This window comes from Diprion similis, chromosome 8 (assembly GCF_021155765.1).
Source record: "Diprion similis isolate iyDipSimi1 chromosome 8, iyDipSimi1.1, whole genome shotgun sequence".
Lineage (NCBI taxonomy): Eukaryota > Metazoa > Arthropoda > Insecta > Hymenoptera > Diprionidae > Diprion > Diprion similis.
This window is the reverse complement of record NC_060112.1, coordinates 6,147,042-6,171,521: the sequence shown is the minus strand read 5'-3', so window position 1 is coordinate 6,171,521 and position 24,480 is coordinate 6,147,042. Positions and strand designations below refer to the sequence as shown.

Below are 24,480 nucleotides of genomic sequence, written 5' to 3'. Positions count from 1 at the left end.
GAGTTGCCGAACGAGTTGACCCAAGTTTGGAAGGACCGATGCCGTTGACAGCCAGGGTCGTAAGGGGGGTCCGGGGGTGCCGGAAGGGACCGGAAGGACCGGACGTCGGCTCAGGAACAGGAGGAAGGAAATTTCCCGCGCGTCCGGCTCGCGCCTGGCCGACCACAACAGCGGTTAACCACTGGCCAGTCTGTTCACCGTGTCGGGTGTTCGGGCAGCCCGCACTAAATCCTAACCTCTGACGCTTGCCTCGCGTGCCTCGGCTGGGTGCCACTGCATATGGAAGTACCTTGTGCCCGATGCCTTGTGGGAAATTGAACGATTCAACGCGACGCGAGGCTTCGGTGCTGCTTAACGTCCCCTTGCAAGGGAGGCGACGCCTTCGTCGCATCAATTCTCTTTAAGGGGACGCCGTAGTTAGTATTTACCGACCGAGTGAGGTTTCGCGTATATTTTCACTGATACCCACGCTGGTGCATCATCGACGGAAAGAAAAGCATTTTACTTGCAAACCCGGGAACGAATAACAAAAAAAGCTTTCTTTAACTCTACAATTATAACGCCAAAAAGTGTATGCATACGGGAATAAATATTTCCTGGTGTTTTTTTTTTTTTTTTTTGGAACAAAGTTTTTTAGGGATATTTTCCTATGACATATTCACAGATAAGTGATTCGCAGGCTCGGGTATTGGTCGAAAGAAGCGACGTTTCACTCTTTATCAGGCGGTAAAAACTGACTGCAGTATTTCCGTCGAATACGGAAAATCGTGCTCTGCAATTATTTGTTTTCATAAGCAAGAACGTCTCGTAAGACTTTGGGAAATGACAGGGCTTATGATTTTACTGGTGGGTCAGCTAAAAAAAAGTTCCGTAAATTGATGGAAACAGTGAAGTATTTTCAGATAGTTTTCACTCGATTTGGGCGGATAATTACCGTACGCTGCCATTTTACCAACAGTTTTCCCAACTTTTCTCGGTCGAACCACTAGCACCGTCGTAAGCCCCATACTTTGTGTTGAAATAATTCAATAATAGGATTTCCTCAAAGTCATCAATAAAGGCGATATTGTGACTGAAATTTATGGTTTTTTCAATATTTCCTATGCCAAGTGACTATTGTTTCAACTGCAGTGAATTCAACTCAATTAATTTTAGTCGCTATTTCAAATCTTCGTTACGTCATACGTATATCTACATCCAAAAATTGAAAGCCGAGAATTTTGATCGGAACTTTTAAACTTTTAGAATAATCTGAGACGGCATACATCATGGAGTAAATTTTTCTCTGCCAAATTTTCATTGTCGGTCAAATTTCAATAAATAATAGACTCCATTTCTTCGTTACAAATGCGGAATTCCAGCCAAATGATTTCAAATGGAATTTAGTAGTATAAATATATGTATATTTTGAAATATAGCATCAATTAATTGCACACTAAATCTGCACTGATTTAAAAAATAAATAGCTATTATACAGCCGCCTGAAGAAATTTCTACAAAAATTTGACTTCAGCTACAATTCGTACGTATAAACCATTTGAATAGCAATAAATTGTAACGGGAAACGAATTTGTTCAATTCGTTCGTATCTTTCGTTGAAGAGATTTGATCGATTGATCGACGCACGCAAGGAGAATGATTTGATTCAGAATATACGACGCGATTATACACATCAGCTACGAAGTTAGAGCTTTCAGTGTTGTGTCCTTTCGGTATACGAGTAATAAGTTTCGAATAATTTGCGCTGAATGGTTTGAATATTCGAGCTTTGATGTCGACGGTATTCGAAACCGTTTGACAGCTGACAAGAATGAGTTTACAAATTCAGCTGCGCAGGCCTTGCACGTATTACGTGTACCATAAATCCATGTACATATCACTATAATATATATATATATATATATATAGCTGAATAATTCCGTCGATCATCGTGATGATTTTTCAAAATTTCTTCATAAAAATTTAGAGGAGCCTCGTTACGATTAATCACCTTTTCACGTGACGTCGATCCGCAATAATTTGTCCAACGCTAATGCGCGACGAGGAAAGCGACGAAAAATTCCTGTCTGCGAATACGGAATTATTTACAAGGTATTGACGGCTCCCACAATTTATGTCCCAATTTCCATCGTCGTTGTGAATTTCCAAATCACCCTCAGTCAATTTTCCTCCCATATCTCTGTCATTTTTGCACTTTTCAAAAAGGTGAAATTAATTTTTTTGTATACTTATAATCTCTGTGCTTTTTTTTTTTTTTTTTTTTTATTGTTGGTATAGTTTTATTTCACCGAGATCTTAGTTACTTTTACTTGAAATTTTGAAATTCGTTTCAGGAGAAGAATTCCAGTCAAAAGAAAATTAGTATGTTATATGGCAGGTCAATTTAGTGAGAGAAAATAAGAGAGATTATTCACTCTCTTTCTCTTTTATTCCCTTCGCTTTTTATGCCTCTTAATTTTTGAAAATATTATGCACTTTTATCGACTATTTCAGGAAGCTAGAGCAACTGTTCGTATATTAAACGAGATACGTAGATACTTTTGTCTCTGCAACTCTCTCTCCGCGTATTATCTCTGAGTGGAGTGGAAAGGGCTTCCGGGAAAAAGAGAGACTTATTTACGACCGAACAACGTACTGCAGCCAGGAAGGAGAGAGAGAAAGAGAGGGAGAGAGAGCTAGTATATAGGATAAAAGATTTATTTTAAAACTGGAAACGTCGAGTACCTATTCTTACTGTTCGTGATTCGAAAGAAAATACAACAATATAAAATACTTGAGTATTCCGTTGACAGAGTAATTTTAAAATCATTATATTGAAATTAACCGTTATCTTGATTGCGTGATTTTTTGAAAATTTCATCACGCAACAAAATTTAAAGAAGTGAACAAATCTTTACATCCCAAAACAAAATTCGACTAATTTCACTTTTACATTATACGATAAATAAATATATGTATACAATATTCGTTTCCCAAACACTAGAAAATTTTTTCCCTACCTGAATTTTAATATAAAAATAAACTTCGAACTTCATCCCCTTACTTTCTTTATCGACTTAATTATAAGTTGAAACTTGCAGAATAGAGGAACAAAAAACGACACAATTTCAAATTTGTACGACAAACTGTTGAAAGGATTTCGAACAAGACTGAAAAAAGTTTGTTTCAATAGACTCCATATTCTCAATAATTTCTTAGCCATATATTCGTGATTATACATAATAATCGATGCAATTTTTGTTCTATGATTTTCTATTTCGAACAGATTTAGATGTAAACAAAAAAGATCTGAGCCTTTTCAACTGCGTGTTTCCGTCCTTAGGGTATGAAAAAAAAAAAAAATTGTCCAATCTCCGGCAGAAAATTCGCTTCATGTGTGGGAGACATGATATTGTATTAAAAAAATGCACATTCTGAAAGAATGGCTGTACAAATAGCGTATTACGTGGGTGAAATTCAATGGTGACGAAGCTTCTGCTTCTGCTTCTACTGTTCGCTGAGCCGTGCGTAACTACGAAACTTGCTTGCATCCTCTATGTCGTTCAATTTAATGAGATACCAGTCGTCACCACAGCTTCGCGAACGCGATAAAGTCCATTCAATTTCGTCGTCACCGCGTGCGAGATAAAAAAAAAAAAAGAAACACTAATTTCGTACAAAATCCCTTTCAACTCCTCAAACATTGAGAAAGACAAGAAAAAAAAGCCTCGTTACCAATTAAGACGGGGAATTTTTTTTTTTTTTTCTTCTTTCTTGAACTCGTTTTCTGGATCGATCAAATTTCACAAGATATTTCAGAATTTATTGAACGAAAAGAGGGACCTAAAGAGGATAAAACATAAACAAAAACGTTGTCATTCAATCAGAATCACAGATTTTCACAGTGATTAATTTTAATTAACTACCAATTTTCTTCGCTGAAAGTAAAGAGATCTTTTTCTCGTCTTCTCCCAATTTCTTTTCTTTTCTTTTTCGAAACGACACTGCGCAGAAGAAATAAAAAGAAATTTATGAATGAACGAAGCTCGACGTAAGTCGGAGCACGATGAGAATCGGCGACGGCAACTCGAAAGCCAAAACGAAGCTGCTTGCATCCCGCATCGTGCGATGCTGGGCGTAAGTAAGCGTGGAGCAAACGGTGGGATGCGAAGCGGAGAGAAAGCCGGTGGAACCTGACCGTTAAATTAAGTCTTGAGAGGGTGGTAAGTGGCGAGTGGAATGGGTAGACGCAGGCATAACGCTCGCTACTCGGTAAGCACGACAACCTTGTATATAATACAAATTAACCGACTACCAGCTTTCGGTATTAAAGCACGACCCCCGCCTCGCCGGCTGATCCTGCGGCTGCGACAAGGATCAAGCAGTGCTTGTTTCGCTTGAGAGGATTCCGAAATAGGTTTTGCATGTTAAGAAGAATCCTTGCGGGGGGTAAAATTGTGCGATTTTAAAAAAATGAATAGAGCGAGAAACGGGTTTTGAATTGAAAACGTTTTTGTTACTTTTGAAAATACTCTGATATTTGTTTCAACATGTTCGAAAGAATCCTGTGAAGAGGCGAGAGGCGTGTTTGGAATAAAAAACATTTTTGTTTCGCTCGAAAGATTCTCAAAGTTCGGTTCAATATGTTCAGAAAAAGTGCAGCAAGGGCGGAATTTTGAGACCATTACAAAATGAAGAAACGAAAAACACGTTTCCATCGTTTTTCCCAATCTTTGTATCGAAAATATCTTTGTATCGCCCGAAAGTATATCAAAATCCGTTTCAACACTTTCGGAATAATCAAGTCAAAGAATGGATTTTTCGCATTATTATGAAAAAAATAAATAAATAAACATCAGTGGCTGAAAATGTCACCATCCTTTGGCTAAAATTTAGAACTCAAAATGTCCTTATCCGGATCGAAAGAGTTCCAAAATTCATTTTAACATGTTCCAAAAACTGGTTTCAAAGCATAGAATGTCACCATCTTTTCTCCCAAGTTTCAAATTAAAAATATCCTTTCACCGCCCAAAAGTACAAATCAATCATGCCTACAAATAAATTCGCGGAAAATAATTTAAAAGAGAAAAAAATGTGAACACGAAACAAGTTCCCGTCGTTCATCCACAATTTTGAATCAGAAGACCCCTCATTCCGCCCGAAAGATTTCTAAAAATTTTCTTCAACGTCTTATAAAAAAATCTAATCAAGAGGTCGATTGTCGAAATTAAAAAAAGAGGCAATTAATAAACACGATTCATGTTTCCTTTCCGATTCGGAGTCGAAAGAAAACGGAACATAAAGAGTGTATAAAGATCGCTGATATCTTTGCTTCCAAAAAAAAGTACAAAACTGATCCAAGAGAATTACAAAAAATTTCCCACCTCAGGGAAATTATTTTCCAAATCGTTGGCTGTGACTTGAAAGATATAAATCAGCCCAGTTGGCAATATGGGGAGTCACGTTGGCCGGCAGCAGCCGTCAGCTTATGAAAATTAAAACTGTATATCACGTATTAAAATCTTGGACGGTCAAATAACGATGCGGACGGCAAAAGCGAGGCATTATAAGGTAGAAATTTGCGAGCCGCAGGTTGGCTCATATCCTTACGGAAAGAAAGTTGGCTGAATCGGCACATATTTCACCGGGACGGTATATGTATACATATATAGGTGAATAAAACATGTATATAGATATAGATATAGATATATATCATATATATATATGCAGCCTCGGCACGTCGCCGCCTTGCAGCAGTTCTTTTCATAATCCGGCTGTATAGCTACTCTTATTATTAAGCCTTACATATATATATATATATATATATATATGCCGATGATAATATTCTAGCTTGGGAATCTCATAACGTCGACGATCTTCAGCCCTGCATGAATTTGGCCCGTGAGAATTGCCCTGTGAAGATGCATCGGTTGAACAGTCGCAGGTTAACGCGATGTTCGATCGACAAAATTACAAGACAGAGATCAAAGAATTGCTGTTGATAATAATGGATAGGAAAAGAAAAATGGATTTACAAAAAAACTGCTGAATTATATACGTATAATATTTTTAGATTAATTGATTGACTAAAAAATGAGCTTGTATCAATTAAAATTTGACATGTCACACGAATTTTTTCATCAGCCGATGGCTTTTTGACCAGAACTTGATTCGTTATCAATTTCAAGCCTATTTGTTTTTCAACTTTTCTGTTTTGCTACTTTTTTTTACCTAACCGTACAAATCCTTAAGAATTCATCATTTAGATATGTATATAGACTACGAAAAAGTGGTTAATCTGCGTGTTTCACACTTTGAAAATAACAATAAACAACCAAAACTGCGATTCGAAAAACACAAAAAAAATTAATTGGTAAATACCGAAAAACTAGATTCTACTTTGTTCTACTTTGATCGAGAAAAAACAAGAGAAAGTATTTGAAAATATCGAGAAAGTAGGAAGAAAATTAGTAGAAAGAAAAAGATGGAATGAAAACAAAATACGTGTATAAATTGAATTTGTAGAAACATAAAAAGAAAATAAAAAAAAAAATTGAGAAAACAAAGAAGAAAAATTTGAATAAAATCGTTGCTCATGCACGAATATTTTTTAAGATTGAGGGTGAAATCGCACACGCGATTCGAACCAGCGGAGGTAAGGAGGATAAGCGGGTCAGGGAAAAAGGGAGGTGTAAATACACGCGGTATGAAAAAACAGGGAAACGAGGCCAAGAAATCCCTACACGGATATATGCGAGTATATCGTATGAGTTGTGCAGGCACCGACGACCACGAGTATCAGGAAAAATCGCGACGTCACCAAGTGCCGCGAACGAGACGGCGAACAAGACCAGACGAACCCCAAAACCGATTCAGGATTATACCGACGAGCTATAAATGCCGGGGGAAATGGCAGGTATATTGTGTTACAAGGAGGCAAACTCGGTCTTTCCGGGCTGAGCGTAAGTTTGCAATATGAGTCATCGTAGGAGAGTCGAAGACGAATATTGCAAATACGCGATGCAAAAAGACATTCGCCTCCTTGTTGCAGACGATTCTTTATACAACAATTAAGAGTTTGTAACGCGTTTTTTCACGAAGTACGAAAGTGAGGTTAGAGTCACGTGATGTCGGATTTGTTCGCGACAGCGCATGCGTGGAGTGCGGAAAAGACCACTTTCGACTCCTAGGGTTTAAAAGTGGCTTTTTCCGTACTCCGCGGATGCGCATTCGCAGATTTGCTTTACCGTCTTAGAAGCGGGTACTTTGTGAACGGCAAACACGAACGGAAAAATGCAAAACACCCCCGCGTTTCATCGACAAATTGTTTTGTAAACTTGTATTTTTTGTGCGTGTAGTTATATTATTAATACTTGTGTCGTGCTGGTCGGAAAATTCTTCTTGTAGTCTTTTCTTATTTAGCGGTTTGAACCTGATCCTTTTGACAAGATTAACTGAAAATTTTTACCCTTAAAAAAATTTTAATCAACTTGTTTGAACAGTGAGAAATTTTATTGTTCTTAGAAAGCTCGTTTGTGGGTTCATTGATAATTTTATGGTAGCGGAAGAAACAGCAGCTTCTTCTTGAAAGTTCGATAAATATGGATTGTCCAAAGCATCATAAATTCCGATCAAAGATTCCTTAAAATCTGTTCTAACAGTATCAAACGCGACTACGATAAAGTTACAAATTATCATCCAACTCAAAAATGCATACCATGCCATGAAATCATCGGATAAAAAATAATATATATTACATATTTTGCAAAATTATGATTTTTTTCTACAACCTTTTTATTCTGACAGAGAAAAATAATTGAAAAATGAGAAAAGCATAGAATAAGAATAAGGGTTTGATTTTGTATATATTATATGAATCCCCGTGTAAAGTATTTTAATAAAATATGCGCTGATCATCACACAAGTAATAATATTGTAATAAAGTATACATGCGTAGTAATTTTCGTACTTTCTCATTTTTGTCACCTTTTCGTTTTTTTCCCCGGTATAATTTTTTAGCCATCTTCTTTTCTTTTTTTTTCTATACGCTGTTGAAGAGGTGATCATAAAACGTGAAATTTTTTGGCATAAAAATCGCGTTCCTCATTTCGCGCATCGTTACACGCAACGCTTACTTCCGATCCGTCCCACGTATATCTATGTATATTCATATACATCTGCTGCAGTAAATATTGACGTTACGGGTATAGGGATATAAATTTTTTATCATCTAATTAAAAATATACGCTCATATAGGTACATAGGTATGCGCTAAAGCTGCAGCATCTTAATGCGGGATCCTTTTGCTCTCATCATCAATATCGTGTATATAAATACACATGTATGCATGCATGTATATAGTACACAGATGTATATTATATATAAGCCACGACGTCTTCTTAAGAAAGAGAATAAATTTGCAAAATAAAATTGTATTTAAAATTATATATTACATAATTATATATTATATAAAAAATTATATATTACGTACATCGACATTCGTTATTTAGTGAATAAAATTACAGGAAATAAGAATAGAAGATAAGGGCGAAATAATAAGAATAAAATAATACTTGCGAGTCTTTTCTTGCCAGTCAGCTTTACCACGAATTTAAAGTGTCTAAGGATCATTCCCTGGAGTCGTTAGTAATTTGCTACGGTCTTGAAAGCCGAAGGATGCTGCAGAAATGCAGTGTGCGAAAGGAGAATGGAAAAAAATTTCAGTAGATATACAAGATACCGTGACTATCATCAAAGGTTATTGAAAAACTATAAAATTATTGTTTTATTGATAATCACACGCACATTACAGAAGATCTCTACAGTAGAAACTAGTTTTTCACATGATAATAAAGAATGAAACTAATTTAAGGACTAATCGGAAATTCGGGAGAAAATCGCAGCCGTGCACCGTGGTGAGGAAAAAAAAAAATTGGGAGAATTTTGAACGGAGAGAAGCTGGCGTTAACAAGGGAGCAATTGCACGTCACGCTCCGCAAAATTTTGGCCAATCTAGACTTTGCAGTATTGCTCTGAAATTCGCGATCACCCAGAGACATCATCAGCAGTCGAGGACCGGCTACCGTGACGGTTAAGAACGTGGAACCGACTACTTTCACCCCCGTGTTTGCAATTGGATATATTACGCAAGTGGTAAAACAGGGTTGAAAAAAAAAAGAAATCCATTTCCATTTTATACCAAGCGAGTGAAAAATTTTCATTGCAGAAAATTTATGGGGAATTATTGTTGAGTAATATGTTGATCTGCACTCCACCAATTACATTTACAGAGATTTTTTGGACACGATGAGGGAAAAAATTCTCAATGAACTTGTAGAAGATAGTCGTCTGCTCAAAATTCACCATCGAAGAGTTGAAATCGACCGAATCTGCTATTTTTTTGATAAAACTTTAATAAAACTTTTCGTTTATAATGACAGTATTTTCCATTTTTTCCATGGAACCACTAAAAAGTATCGATACTTGTCCGAAAGAAATACTTCAAACATTAAAAACAGTCTCTGCATAATAAGTGAGTTTTGAACAAAAAATATCTCCTCACCATATAAACCAAGAGAAAATGAAAATCTTTCGTAAGGGTTGAATTGTCAGACTTGTAGTAGAATATTGAAAACAATTGATCAATACTTGGAAGAAAAAATCTCCCGTTGCATTTTGTTTTCACAGTTTTCGAAAAAGAAAATTCACCTACAATATCACTGAAATAAAAAAAAAAAAACTAAGGAATTTCCGGGGCAAAAAAAAAAAAAAAAAAAAAACTGCAAGATTGTTCGGCAAAAGACAAACATGCTAAGGGTGAAAACAGGTACTTTCAATTCCAGACTCGTGCACGATGAAGCTGGCAGTGCGCAATATCACCTAAGCGCAGGTATTCGCACCCCTATAACAAGGGGGGTGGTAAGAAAGAAAAAAAAAAAAAAGAAAGAAGAGCGCAATTAACCTGAAAAATAATTCTCTCTCCTTTCAGTCGAGGTTCGGAGGTTGGATTCAGGAGGCACACGGAGGCAGGGTGCGTCAGAGTTTAATTAACTCGGGAGAAAGCATCTTTTAATTATAAAACTATTTTGGAAACGTATATATATATATATATATATGTGTGTGTATGTATATATTATATATATACCTACTATGGAGCACAAAAACCGACGAGCGTCACGTACTACAAAGAATTGTACGCCGTTACAGGATAAATTATCGCTACGTGTGCCGACGAAATTTCCACTTTCTTCTCTTATAATTTTTCCAACCCCCGTATTACTCGTTTCGTTCACTTTTTTTTTCTTGTTTTTTTTTTTTTTTTTTTTTTTTTGTCTCAATTCTTTTTTTCTCTCTCTCGTTCTTTCAAACTTTACCCCGAAGACTTTTCACTCTTGGTGTTCAAACTTCTCGATTTCACAGGAAAAATCTGTGATAATTACAATGAAATAATAAAGAATAATGATGCATCAGTGTGTACAAAATATATTACAGTTATAGGAATGATCGAGAGTGATTATTGGAAAATTTTTGACAGTAAAATTCGCAGAGACAGAGAAAAAACAGAGTGAATGAAAATTGTTGTGATAAAGTGCCATGGAGAGTCAGTGCAAAAATATCTGAATGTTGATTCGATGTGACAGTTTGAAGTAAATAAAAGAGTTGAAGATTTACCCCCACATATTGAATTTTTACGAAATTTTTCACTGTCCAGATTGAGTGAAAAAAAATTATCCACAAAGAAACTATACTTCTATACAGGAAAAATAGCGAAAATTGTATACAAAAAAAAAAAAGAAAAAAGATTCATTCTACGTCGAACTGTACGTATACGAAAAAAGTGTGTGGGAGGGGGTTCAAAATCAGTCGAATCCTTCTGGTTTCGCTTTACACTTCTGGCCAATTTTTGCATCGCGAATATTTGCTCATATAGGTAAAATTCAGTTGCAAACAGAAAAGGAGAAATAGCGTGAAGAAAATGAAGTTATATCGATTCTCCTTTATTGTTCCACCTTCTTCTTCTTCTTCTTCTACTTCTCCTTTTTTACTCCTCCTGCCACCATTTTCTTTTTCCTCTTTCTCCCATATACGTATATATATATACGTACTTTGTACTCTATAAAATACAAGAAAATAAGAATAAGTTACGCAAATAAAGATGGACTGAGAGAGAGCTGCAGGGAAAGAATAAAAACAGAAAGAGAGGGGAGGAAAGGGGTCGCTTTCCTCTCACTCGCGTGTTGACATGTGGAAAATTGTATCAAACCGACACGTCTCCGGGTTTTTCGATAGCTACTCTACACCCCCTGACTTTTTTTCACCCGACAATGTATACACGGCATGGTTGCATATCATATTATTATCCATTCCAAACACACACTACGTTCTATATTATATACGCAAGTAGGTATATACTATATATGTGTATGTTATGTACGTGTGGGGGGGGGGGGGGGGGGGGGGGTGTATAAAATACGCTCAATTTTCTCTACTCGGTGACATGCGAACTCCGTTATGTATTATTATAATATACAAACCGGATGTTGGAAGAAAAGAAATCGGGAATCGCTGGACACGGAAGAGGAATGAAAAAAAAAAAAAAAAAAACGAGGAGCCGAACAATTTTCAACCCCTTTATAACTGTGTAAACGCAATAAATAAAAGGAAAAAAATACCGAAAAATAGTAAAAACATTGCTCCGCTTAGCGTTCTGTGACACCTGCAGTATCAGAGGCAAAGATAAAAGAAAAGAAAATCAGTCGAAAAAAGAAAAATGAAAACAAGAAAAAAAACCAGCAAGAAAAATTGATATAGCGCATTTTTCTCTCGATAAATTCTCTTTCTTTTTTTTTTCGTATTCTTTTTCTTGTGTTTTTATTTCGCTACCCCGACATGCGACATCTCAACGGGGTGTACAAACTTTTTTCACCCTCTTTGCCCTGAAGCAAGTTCCCAAAATACACACTCGTACCTGTAATACGGCTTGTCTGATTTTATTTTCATTCTTTTCTTCTTCTACTTCTTCTTGCAATTTATTTTCACCGCCCCCCCCCCCCCCCCCCTTCCCCGCTCCCCCTGCCACGGTACGCTGGTTGAATATATATATATATATATATATACACACACATATGTATCCTAGCAGGGGTGCAGAGAAAACTACCCCTACGATTGTGTCGGAGAGAACGAACTCCATATTCGCACTCTCCGGGCTGTTTTCGCACAAAGAGGTGAATGGCTGAGGGGCGTGGAAGCAGATAGAGATACCCACCTACAAACAGTTTCACTACCTGAAAAGTTCACTCGGCACGCGTTCAATTGTCCAATATTTTCTCCCAATCCCTCACTTTCTTTCATTTTTTATTTCGTCGTTCAAACTCCCTATGCGAAAGTTTGAAAGACCAAGGAAAAACAAGTTAGAAGGGGTGAAAAAATGCTCTTCAAATCCATTCACAATTAATACCCTGCGATATAACGATCGTGAAAAATTGTTTGTTTTCTTTCATTCTTGGTCAAAATTGTGATTCAAGTTTTAGTAAATTAATCTGGGGTGAATTGAAATTTATGAAAACATCAGAAACTATAGTTTTGAAGTAAGTATCTTAGTTAAACAGTGAAATAACAATTTTCGATAATTACAGGATATACTTACATGAACTAAATTTGATTTTGTATTTTCAAGAATATTATTATAACTTGAAAATTTGCAAAAAATTTTGATTGAGCGTAACACACATGAAATACTTTCCAGTATACACGAGCAAAGCATGATTTGATCTGTCATCAAGGAACAGAATGAGGTGGATTGGTTTAGATCGGCGTTTTCGCCCCCGCATTTCATAATCCTTTTCCAATTTCGGTCCTGCCTTTAACATGAGAAGAGCGAGGAAAGAGGGTTGAAGTAAATTAAACGACGAAGAGGAATGCTCGTTAGCAAACCGAGTATATATAATAATAATAGCGCGAAAAGGGGTAGAATTTCGATGTTTCGCGAGGCGGAAAACCGACAGACCCCGACAGAAGAAGTCATCTTCACCCCTCGTGACAGGGGTTATTTTGAATTTCGACGTCTGATCCATGAGCCGAGAAACACGAACAGAAGTGAGAATAAGAAGAGAAAAATTTCATTTTTTATAATTACAAGAAAATCCTGTCAGTAAAATTTGTATCTTTACAATAACGGGTTGGATGTTGTTCGATTTACAAGAAAATTCGCTACAAGTAACTATGAATTGTTAGTCTGATTAGACAGTTTCAATGATACATTTTTCGGTCAACTAACTTTGATTTTGGCAAGCCAACAAAATTTTTTCAGCCAAAGAAAGTCTTGATGATACGTCAATTTATCGATGCGCCATAACCGAATTACATAATTCCATTCGGATCGTGATTTATTTTTTTGAAATCAACTTTATTCAATGATGATTCACGTAAAAACTGATATTTCGTTATCACCTCGCTAATTACCTTCATTCATTCATTCATTCATTCATTCATTCATTCATTCATTCATTCGAACAACACATACATAAACAAATACTTATGAACTATTAACGAAACTCCCAAATCTTGAATATATCTGGATTCATAGAAGAGAATTCTTCCACATCAAAATTAATACAACTAAATCGAGGCCTTATCTTTGCTCAAGATGTATCGTCGTTCAGTCTCGCAAGTTCGATTTATATCCAAGATTCTCAACAGAGTCGTCGATACTTGAATTCAATACAAAATTGATGAATGTAAGAAAAATGGTATTTTAAAAATTTCATACATTGCTTAGCCAGGCATACCAGCTACAGACTTACTACCTTAGAACGTTTAATGACCGACTGACTATTCTTATTCCCCCTTAAAACGGTTTTAGATAATTAATATAACCAAAACCAGAAATTTCTATTCGTGTTTACAGAACCGGCGCGACATCGAAACTTTGCTGCAGGATATAGATATCCTGAAATCCGTAACCAGGACGCTCTTCCAACGCCTCCTTGACCCCCCCCCCCCCCCCCCCCTTTCCCCAAAAACCCCCTTAAAAAGATCCGGGGATCAATGCGTTGTTTATCCCAGGAGAGATCATAAAGCTGATCCAATCATCGTCCCCCTCCCCCCCTCCCCCTTTCCTGGACCTCCTTCTCTCCCCGAGGATCCGGAGGTCCCGACGGTCCTCGGAAAAGCGTCGCCGCTCTTCTTCTCCTGATGCGCTACGAGGGAATCGCCACCTCGGGATATCCGCCCTGTCAATCCGACTACTACGTGGAAACTGCCCAGATCAACACGCATGTAAATTTTTATTGCCAACAATTTTTCGGCCCTGCTATTGCGGCGTTTTAGCCAGGGATCCTGATGTTACGTCAGCATTGAGATACACGCCGATTTGCGAGGTCGAAGAAAAAGAAAAACAGGTTTTTTACTCGTAGATAGGTTTTACTGAAGCGTTGATAATAATCATTTGGGATTTTTGAAAACGGATTTTCACAATGTTATTGACTGACGTTTGTTTTTTTCTTTTTTTTTCTTCCAAATTGTTGAAGAAAAGAAATTAATAATAAAAAAACTACGAAGTAGCAAGCCAACTTAAAAAAAAAATCGGTTCAACAAATTTGTGAGATATTTTTCGAATCAATTTCGAAAAAACTATGTATACATTTTTACTATCAATTTTGAATAAAGTTCATAATATGAGGAAAAAACCACTTACGCACTAATTGGAACGTGACATATTTCTTTAATTTTTGCAGAATGATGAATTGAAATGTTAAAAAAAAAAAAAACGATCCTGAAACATCAGAGTTTAGAAAATCAAACAAGGAAATGGATTCATTTGTCATCTCCATCAAAGTCAGATGTTCTTAGTTTTTGTAAATTTTCAAACAATGCAAAGACCAGAAACAATTAATGGCGCAAAACATAAAAATGATCTTCACAATCCTAAATTATTATTTTTTTGTTTTTGGATTAGAGAAATTCAATATTCTATTTCTATTTTCAGCGAGCCTTTTCACAATGAGAACAACTGAATTGAAATTTAAGATCTAGCTTTGGATGATATAGATTCATATGTATATACAGTACACGTAAAATACATGCAGCCACCATTGGGGCGAAGATTTATTTAAAATTTCGGTACGATTTTAGTACCTATGTACAAAGAATACATATATATGTATGTGTATATATATATATATATATTACACATGCCTACAACTGACAAGCTTCAGCATGACGGCGTTAATCCCTTCAGTGACGTTGGCACACGTCTCACTTCAAAGGAATTTTATCGCGATGTTACACACAACTCAAATCGCTTTGTACGATCCTGCAGAGTTGAAACAAGATATTTAATCATATTCTGATAACTTTGCCGGCTGAAACGTGGCGGAAACATGATCGATTATGATACTCCCAAAAGCCACTGGCAGAACTTCGCGTCACTAATTCACTAGACATTCAGTAAATTTGGAATTATTTTCACCAGCATGATTAGCATGACTTTACGTGACTCGAAAGGATCACTTCACTCTGACTCGTCACTAGTTGACAATTATTTTCACCAACTTGAAAATAGTCTCCGTTTCACAGTGAATTTCAAATCACAATTCAGAAGCTGTCCATCGTATGATTACAAAAATGAAACTAAGTTGACTTAAATTGGAACCAGATTCCATTGGTAAAGGAAATATTTCAATCTCACGAATTAAACCGTCAGGAAAAGTATTCATGGTATCAGCAAAATCGGAATATTTCACGCTATGGTTTTTCAGTAGTTTATTACTCGATATTTAACTAGTTGCAATTCTTGGTTTCACCACATTTCCATCATCAGACAGAGACCGGATGGATTACTGCATGACTGCACTACTTAAACCATGTTTTTGCATGGCGGTACGTTAGCTGCCGACATTGCGTCTGGACTTTTTCAAAGAGAGAGTTCATCGTGGTTCTGCACAAGTATTTACACTCGCAACCAATACCGAAGTGTACTCAATGCGATCTTTGATCTCTTCGTGAAATCAATTTAAGGGGTCGTACTGGCAGATTTCGACGTTGAAGTATATATCGAAGTCCACGTATCTCAAACGCGAGAAGGGGCTCAACGGTCCCATTCTATACGCAATTCTGAACAAAAACACTTCAACAGATTTTCATTTGACGCAGAAATAAAGCAATGGCATGGTGTTTTTGTTCAGAATCGTTTATAGAATGGCACTGTTGAGTCTTTCTTGGGTTTCAGATACGTGGACTTCGATATTTTCGCGAGTAGAAAATCAAGAAATGAGAAGCAAATATTTAAAATTATTGAACGCGAAACCTGAACGAAACAAAGTTCATACTGTGTAGTAGAGAGGATTTGGATACATTGGAACGAAGTGATTCCGAAGTGAGTAAACTCCGATGTTTTTTATGCGATTTTAATGTTTTTGGACTCGTTCTGCTCATTTACTAGATCCTAAATAACATTGCGTGTGACGCTTTGTAGAGAGTTTTTCATCTCTTTCTAAATTTCCATCCAACCTTGAGGCCAAAGTTAATTGATGAAGTTTCTTGAAATTTGTACATCGATCTGATGATTGACGGTCAAATTATGCCACTAATTAATATTGGAAAAAAATTGAAGTGTAGAAAAATCTTGAAATCACAATTAGTTTCATTTAAAAAAATAACAACGACAATTTTCTGACGTTGCTTGAACTAATGCCTATAGAACAAATGTAGCCAGACGTCAAAAAAATTGTTTCACGAAACCTTTTCGGTAAAAAAAAATCCTACCTCTGCCGCTAAATAACAAGTTTGAAGTATCCAAGAATGATTTGATAAAAATTGTAGAAAAATGTTGTAACCCTTACGTTCTCAGACCTCATATTCTTTTCCCACAGTCTTACAGTCACTTTAAAGTGCTACTCAAACTGCAACTATCGAGTCTTCTTCGGTAAGCGGAATCCACTAAAATCCGCCCACAGAGATTCAAATTGTATCATCTTGCCTCACGTGTGTTTCTATATACATACATATATATATATAGATATTTTTCACGGTTGTAAGAGGAAACGAGCAGCCCTCGTGACCTGCGAACGAGGCTAGAGTTATCGCCTCGGAATTTATCTTCCCTACCGGATAAAACTCTCCCCCCCCCCCCCCCCCCCCCCCCCCGGCCCTCCTTATTCTCTCTCACTGACGGATTTGCACCCCGGCATCCTGCGCCCGTGCAGCCGAGCTCTCATTCATCCCACTTCCAAGCCGTCGTCGTCGGATCTTCTGCAACTCTCCTCCCGAGAATGATCGAAAATCTTTTTCCCCGCTCATTTTTCTGACCCTCTTCCTCATCCCTGTTTCTTTGTTACTGTCACTTGAGGAATGCGTCTCACCGCTGTGTGCATTTTCTTTTCGCTCTGCAGGGTTCAGCCTGAAACGCTTCGCTGGATACAATATAAAATATAGATACATACCTATACACACGTATGTATATGCTTGGAATAATAAAGTACAATGTTTCTTCAAATACACGTCTTTTTTTATTTTGTTTTCGTTTGCCTTGTCTGCCTTCCAGCTGAGATAAAAGAATTGTATTTTAGATTCTTTCTTGAAGAAATCAAGATCTGTCACCTGATTCTTGAATAAATAATTTCGAAACAATTCATACGACAGTTCAAGAAATAATCCGCAATTCGCAAATAGTTAAAAATCAACCAACAATTATTTCTGAAGTGTGCCGGAAAAAAAAAAAAATCTTCAAAACACTTTTTCACGAGTTTTCTCCACAACGATCTTTGAAACAAATACCTTCAACCCATCGCCATATAGAAGCCGACTAAGTTTAATAAACTTTTCAAAATCTATGCAGTTGAGAGTAAAAAAAACTGGATTTCGGAAACTGACTTCAAGGTGAATTTAAAATCTGAAATACGTTCGCCACAATTGACAGACCGATAAACTAATTTGAAAAATAGAAAAATAGAAAAAAAATTAAAAAAATACTTCCATCCCGCAAACCTGCCAGTCTATATATAATAAACAGCGTGTAGCGAGTTTTCGACAAAAGAGTATCAAATTTCGTTGGGCAGGATTGAATTCCTCTTTGACGTGCAGCTACTAAACTGCGCTAATTATTGAATTACAAAACTCTCGTGTGGCCGTTCCACACATGGCATTTGTGTCGTTTGAGGGCAGGTGATGAGATGTGATGTAACGACGAGCTGTGCACTCTACTGAAATCCGACCTGTTTTTTTTTTTTCTCTGCAACTCGTTTTACTTTTACATTTTTCTCCATTTCTAAACCACCTGTTTTCTCGCTTTTTGTTTTTCGCCGCGTTACTTCCACACGATTATCTCTGCATCCTTGCAGTGTCATGACATATACATATAGCCGATTCGCATCGCATCCCGACGCTGCAGCTGGTGCGTTAATGCTGCGTGTTCGTGCAGCACTCGTACAGCCCGAATTACAAGGGCCGTTGTCCACGGACTGAAACCTTACCGCGGAAGCCCCACGTTTGAACATATTATAAGATATACTGTGTATTATGCATGCATATATATATTGCTGTGGTATCGACATCGGAAATATACGTTTCGCGCTATTATACCCACGATCAAACCCACCTGTCTCTCCATATATAAACATATGTCTGCAGCTTAAATAGGTATATAATTTTACTCTGATATACGAACACACAAGACATACTTTAGGCCATTTGGTATTTACTTTTTGCCACATACATATCGGCAAAATGTACGGGCATATAAACCAGAAATAATTAAAATAAATCATACTCAATCTTAATTGATTTTAATTGCTTTGTATCGTGTAAAGTATTGTGATTATCAATGGTATAATTTTTTTTCTTCAATTTTATTGAAATTTGTTGTCTGCTTCCAATGAGTGGGATTTTTGAGATGTTATAATCGTTTGTTTTTATTTCTTGTATATCGGAATTTTTAATCCTAATTTGCAAATCAATTCTCCAATCGTATATTGTATTTCCATATAAAATGTAATATTTTTATGAGACTATAGAAAATTATAAAGGAAATTACCTTCTGTAAAAATATATAAAATTGCACTTATGTAGGAACGTAAGATTCAATGTGTGGTATGTTTTTTGAAGAAATGAATCTATTCGATCGTTTCTGATTAGTCTGATTTCTAATGTTTTTTTAATTCGTGACGGAAATTTTTTATACAGTAAAATCGCAGTTGAGAAATTACAGTAGATTCTTGACGACGCGATTAGAAATTCGAATACGAAATTCACAGTTTCATAAAACATTCGAAGAAATACTTCGACGCGTTTCCCCAGCGATTTCCATCGCTCTAAAATCGAGCCTAAAATTACTGCAAATTCCAAATCACGGTGCACAAATTGCAGTCGATTCTGAACGACCGAGTTGAGGGAGGAGGGTCAGGGGGTGACTGGGAGGCATATTCGTGGTTAAGGCACCGGCAGTGATATCGATTCAGAAATTCAGTACGTACCCATAAGGAAGCAAGGCAGGCAAGGAAAGGAAAGGCAAGGAAAGGAGGCAGGAATTGTGGCGGCACGCGATCGGAGCTGGAGGCGAAGAACCGAATGCGAAAGGCGAGCTGCTGGCCGCAGGTGAGCCGCAATTCACGCTTCTGGGGATTCCCCGCGGTATAAAAAACCCTCCGAAGGTTCGAGGCGCGTTTTTTATTTTTCCCTTCTCCTTTTTTGATTAAGAAAAAAGATTTGCGTTCGATGTTTATACCGATAAACGAAACAGTTGTAAATAAGCGCTCGAAAAAACGAGACAAAAAATTCTTCCAAATTTGTTTGAAAACGAAAAAACAAACAAAGAAAAAAAAAATCCAACACTTGCAACGTGATAAAATTTCTCTATTTATTTCGATAGAAATTTATCGTCACGCGGAATAAATTTTTGCCATACCGAGTAGGAGGGAGTTTCTCGTTTTTCTTTTTTCCTGGTTCAACTGTATCCGGTTTTTGCATGCATTTTGGAACAGAGGAAGATAAAAAAAAAGCCCAACACGAGAAACAAGCCAGAGGAAACAATTAAGGAAACGTGTACTTCGGCAAAGCGAGGCGTATGAACGGCGGCTTCTATCGGCCGGCATAAAGATGTTCGTCACCCTTAAGCCTCGCCGCGAATTCAATCAAACGAGGGTCCTGCACGGCTCGGTACACCTAATCCTTCTTATTGGATCGCGAGCGAAGTGCGCCAGCCCCGTTTGTAAGCGAATCTCAAAATTTAATCAATTTCATTCGCGAGTGACGCCCTCTCCTCGCTCCTCGCTCTCCTTTACGTCCTAAATCTGTTAGGTTATGCAGGTACATATATACACGCTTGTCACGACCGATTTATCATATGTATACAGATAAAAAAAAAATTATATAGATATGTATATACATATATATATGTAATATATATATATATATATGTAAAGCGGCGTCAATTATAAATGGTACAACCGGCTGCTTTTCTTTCCAGTAAGGGTCTCCGTTTTTCTTCATACCGGAAACGAATACGATAATATTTTTAGAAAGCCCTTGTTTTTTTAATTTGTTTTCTTCCTTTTTCATTAAATACTCTAATTACCATAGTCGTATAAGTGATTCATTTTTATATGCATGTATATTAGGTTGTTTGAGAAAAAAATAATTTTACCATTCTTCACCATATCACCCCCTAAAAAGTTTGTTTAGGCTGAAAGAAAGGTTCTGTCAAAAGATGAGCGTTCTACGTTATATGGAAGATCGCGCCAAGTTGATTTTTTATTTTTATACATTTTTTTAAATTTTTGAAGCCTTCACTGCCTACATCAATCACAATATCAATTTACATCACAAAGAAAACCCACACTTGTAATATCAAGTCTTCAGTTGATGTTTGAGAAGTGGATCTGACGACTTTTTTTATAATTCATTCAATCTTATAAAATAGTTATAATTTAATATAAACTTTTAATTCAGGAGAATAAGATTCCCAGTTCATATATTGTTGTGTTATGGATCGTGATCTTTGAGATGAATATAAATGTCAGGAAAGACATGATGATTGAAATGTTACAACGTGTTTCTTCACAAGTTCGAAGAAAATGTGTAAATAAGTGAAAAATCAAAAGGACGCAACCTTTCACATAACGTAGACCGCAATCATCTTGTCACAGAACCTTTCTTTCAACCTAAACGAACTTTTGAAGAGGTGCCATGTTGGAAAATCGGTAACAATTTTTTTTTTCAACACCCTAAAATATATATGAATAATAACCTTAAAGATCGAAATTTTTTTTAATTGCTCATATAGAAGATTACCATCTCATGTTTTCGAGAAATTTTTTAGTCGCTTCATATCATACTTGTAATAATAAACATCTCGAGCAGGTGACTATACACAATTTGTCTGAACTTTGGTTTTGTGAGAAAAAAGAAAAATAAAAACTACCGATCGAATAAAATTTTTTTTTTTTTTTTCGGTCCAGTTAGAATCTGTGCGAATTCTTGTTTAATAATTCCTGAGTTTAAATTATTGAATGTGAATTAACGATGATAAGTGTTATAGCCACTTGAAAATATTCTTAAAGATTGAATCTCCCTCTATCTCTCTCTCTCCGAAGAATCTTTACGGAAAAGAGACGAAGTAAATTATAGTGTATAACAAACTGCAGATGAGCGAGAAAGCGAAAAAGAATAAATATAGAAATCATAACAGGATGGGAAAATAAAAACACGCAATTTTTCGATCCCCGGCCGATTCGACGTGTGTAGGTGTGTAAACGACGTTTACCCCAACCTCTAGCTATTATAACTTGTGAAGTTTGGTCCTTATCCATTGTTGCGCCGCAAGAGAAGCCTTCTCTTCTCTTCTTTCGGTTTTTTCTTCCACGTGATTTTCTGTATTTTACCTCCTTTACCTTCCCGTTTATTCTACTTATATGTACCTATATATTTACTTCCCTGAAACTGAATCACTCGACAATATTCACTCAATCATTCGCGTATCCTTCGCAATTCCTTTCTCTCAATAAATTATCCACTTGTCAAAAGCTCGCATTATTTTCAAAAAAAATCTCCTTAAACTATCCAAAAATTTTCTCTCTCAACCACAGATAGTGTACACCTCTAACTATCCATGATATATACATAACATGTACATAATATATATAATTATATATATACACATACGCCACGTGTTGCAAACCACGTGCGATGATCGCATTCATACAGTAAGAGGTGGAAGGATCTAGGCGTCAAGTTGATTGATATCCTTATTCACCACAAACGCGTCTCACTTACTCCGAAATTTTCTCGACCCTAGTAGAATTTTCCAATATTTTTTCACTGGACAATCAAACCTAATTCAAAACCTGCGTATAATCCGTTCCGATTCAAATTGCTACGAATCTTATATTTTTTCGCTGGGACAATCGAAGCAGGTACACAATCATTACGTCTCCTCAAAGATTGATCGATTCCATGTTATCGTATCTATAATAAACCGTCAAAACACCCCTCGTCCTATTTCACCGCTCGTATGTATGTCCGCGATGTTAATACATCCAAACATATTTTTTTTCTCTCTCTCTTCTCTCTCACAACGCGGAAGTCACCGAACTCGGTTCACGTCGTTGACCAACGTTTCATTGATCGACGGATTAATAGATCGTCCGATGGACGGTTAGATGGAGGTGTGATAATTCGATTAGGGAGCTCCGTCGAAAACCAGACCGACGACGATCATATCTCTCAGGGCCGAATTGAGCTCTTCGCGTCGTTAACTAATTCGATCTGTAATTAGCGAAAACAACGCGAGGTAGGTAATTTCGGTGAATTTAACCTGTGGGGAAAAAAAAAACTTAAAAAAAAGCACCAATATTCTGAATATTGTACGCGATTTTACAGACTGGTAACAAATACTGAAATTCTAAATTTCAATTCCAACAATTATAACTCTCGCACTTTGCCACCCCAAGAATGAAATTCATTCAATGATTAGTATTTCGTTTAAAATTGAAGCACTTTTGAAAATTCACTCAAGACAAAATTTACGATCGATTCCGGTTTTTGACGTCTTTCGATTCTTTTATCATTGACCGCTTCTACCAGATTGATATAAAAAAATTAATACCGTTCACTTCCTCTTCTATTTTGATGTCAAGGTGAAAATTAATCTCGCTTTTGTAAAACACGTTAAGATTTGATCGCGTAACCGCGAAATCAGCTCCTTCGCTGACAGCTGCTGCTTTTGCTCGTGCTATTTCATTTCCCTTTCAACCGACGCGGCGGCTTATCGCTGTTAGTTAACTCTTTCCTATCTTCACTTTCTTACTTTTTTATTTTCAGTCTTTCCTCCCCCTCGGTACGTCTCTTTCCGTCACGGAGACCGATAACATCTGACGGTAGTCGCGCAATCAGTTACAACTGTTCGTCTTGATTGACGTTGAGAGCCGGCCTGCTGTGGAAACGAGTTTAAAAAGCTTCGACTCCTTGGCGGGCTTTTCGCCCCCAATTTTCGCAATGCAAAACAGATAAAAGAAGCTTTCTAACTTAAGTACACAATTTCCTTAAAACCTTCTTCGCGACGCAAGATAATCAAAAGAATTCTTTATTTTTCAATTTAATTATCTCTCATTTCTGCATTCAATTTTCAAAATTCAAAAAACGATAAAAGAACATGAATTCTTCCGCATCTAAATTTCCGTCGCAACGCAAAACAGATGACACAAAACTTTTATCATAAATACCGAATAAAACTGTCTAAAACTTTCTCGGAGTATGAAAAACAAAAAACGAAAAAAAAAAAAACCAAAACAGAAAAAAATCAAAAAAATTAAACACCGGAATTCAAACTCGCCGTTTTTTACTCACCGATGTGTTCGGGGCGAGCAACGGGTAGGAAAAAGGCGGCCGCACCGAGGACAAGAGCCCCTGCAATCCGGCTCGGAACAGTGACACGTCCTGCACGTTCCATATAGAAGCCGCGTCGGTTTCGAAGGGGGCGCGTGCCGCGTCGCGACTGAGCCTCGAGACGAGAGGGACTCCGTTTATCCCCGAGGAACGGGGGCAGCGCGACGCGAACCACCCCAACCCCCAAACTCGGAGTGGCGCGCGCCTCCCCCCCCCCCCCCCCCCCCCACAACCTACGCGGCAATCCTCGTGTGAACCGAGCTTAACACTCTCGTTCCGTTGCAGGAGCCGGGATTTTTCGACCCCTAAACGCAGCCACTTTTTCTGAACTTCAGGGGATGAATTTGTGTACATTAGGGTGAGCGTTGTTTCGGTTTTGGTAAAATTTTTCGTTATCCATCCTTGATCCTGGAAATGTGATCATGGTGGGCTAAAGCGAAAACTGTGTGTATAGAGTTCGAAGGTCCTCGGATCGTTTTAACCCCTGTCCCAAAAGTCCGAAAGTTTTAAATGGAAAATGCATGTACGTTTTTGATAACAATACTTACGCATTTATTACACACGAAATATCGAGCAGAAATATCTGAACGTTGGCACGCTCTCTTTGGGCATATCGAGAGGGAT

At 37.1% G+C, this 24,480-nt stretch overlaps 1 protein-coding gene across 3 annotated transcripts in view; it reads right to left on the bottom strand.

The window, feature by feature from the left end:
• LOC124409345 (limbic system-associated membrane protein-like) overlaps positions 1-23,958 on the bottom strand; it is a 103,657-nt gene extending 79,699 nt beyond the window's left edge. For all 3 annotated transcript variants that reach the window (XM_046886906.1, XM_046886904.1, XM_046886905.1), the window contains exon 1: positions 23,818-23,958. In XM_046886906.1, coding sequence (XP_046742862.1) covers positions 23,818-23,920 — 103 coding nt within the window. In that variant the 5' untranslated portion in view covers positions 23,921-23,958. The remainder of the gene's footprint in view (positions 1-23,817) is intronic.
• Positions 23,959-24,480: the final 522 nt, after the last annotated feature.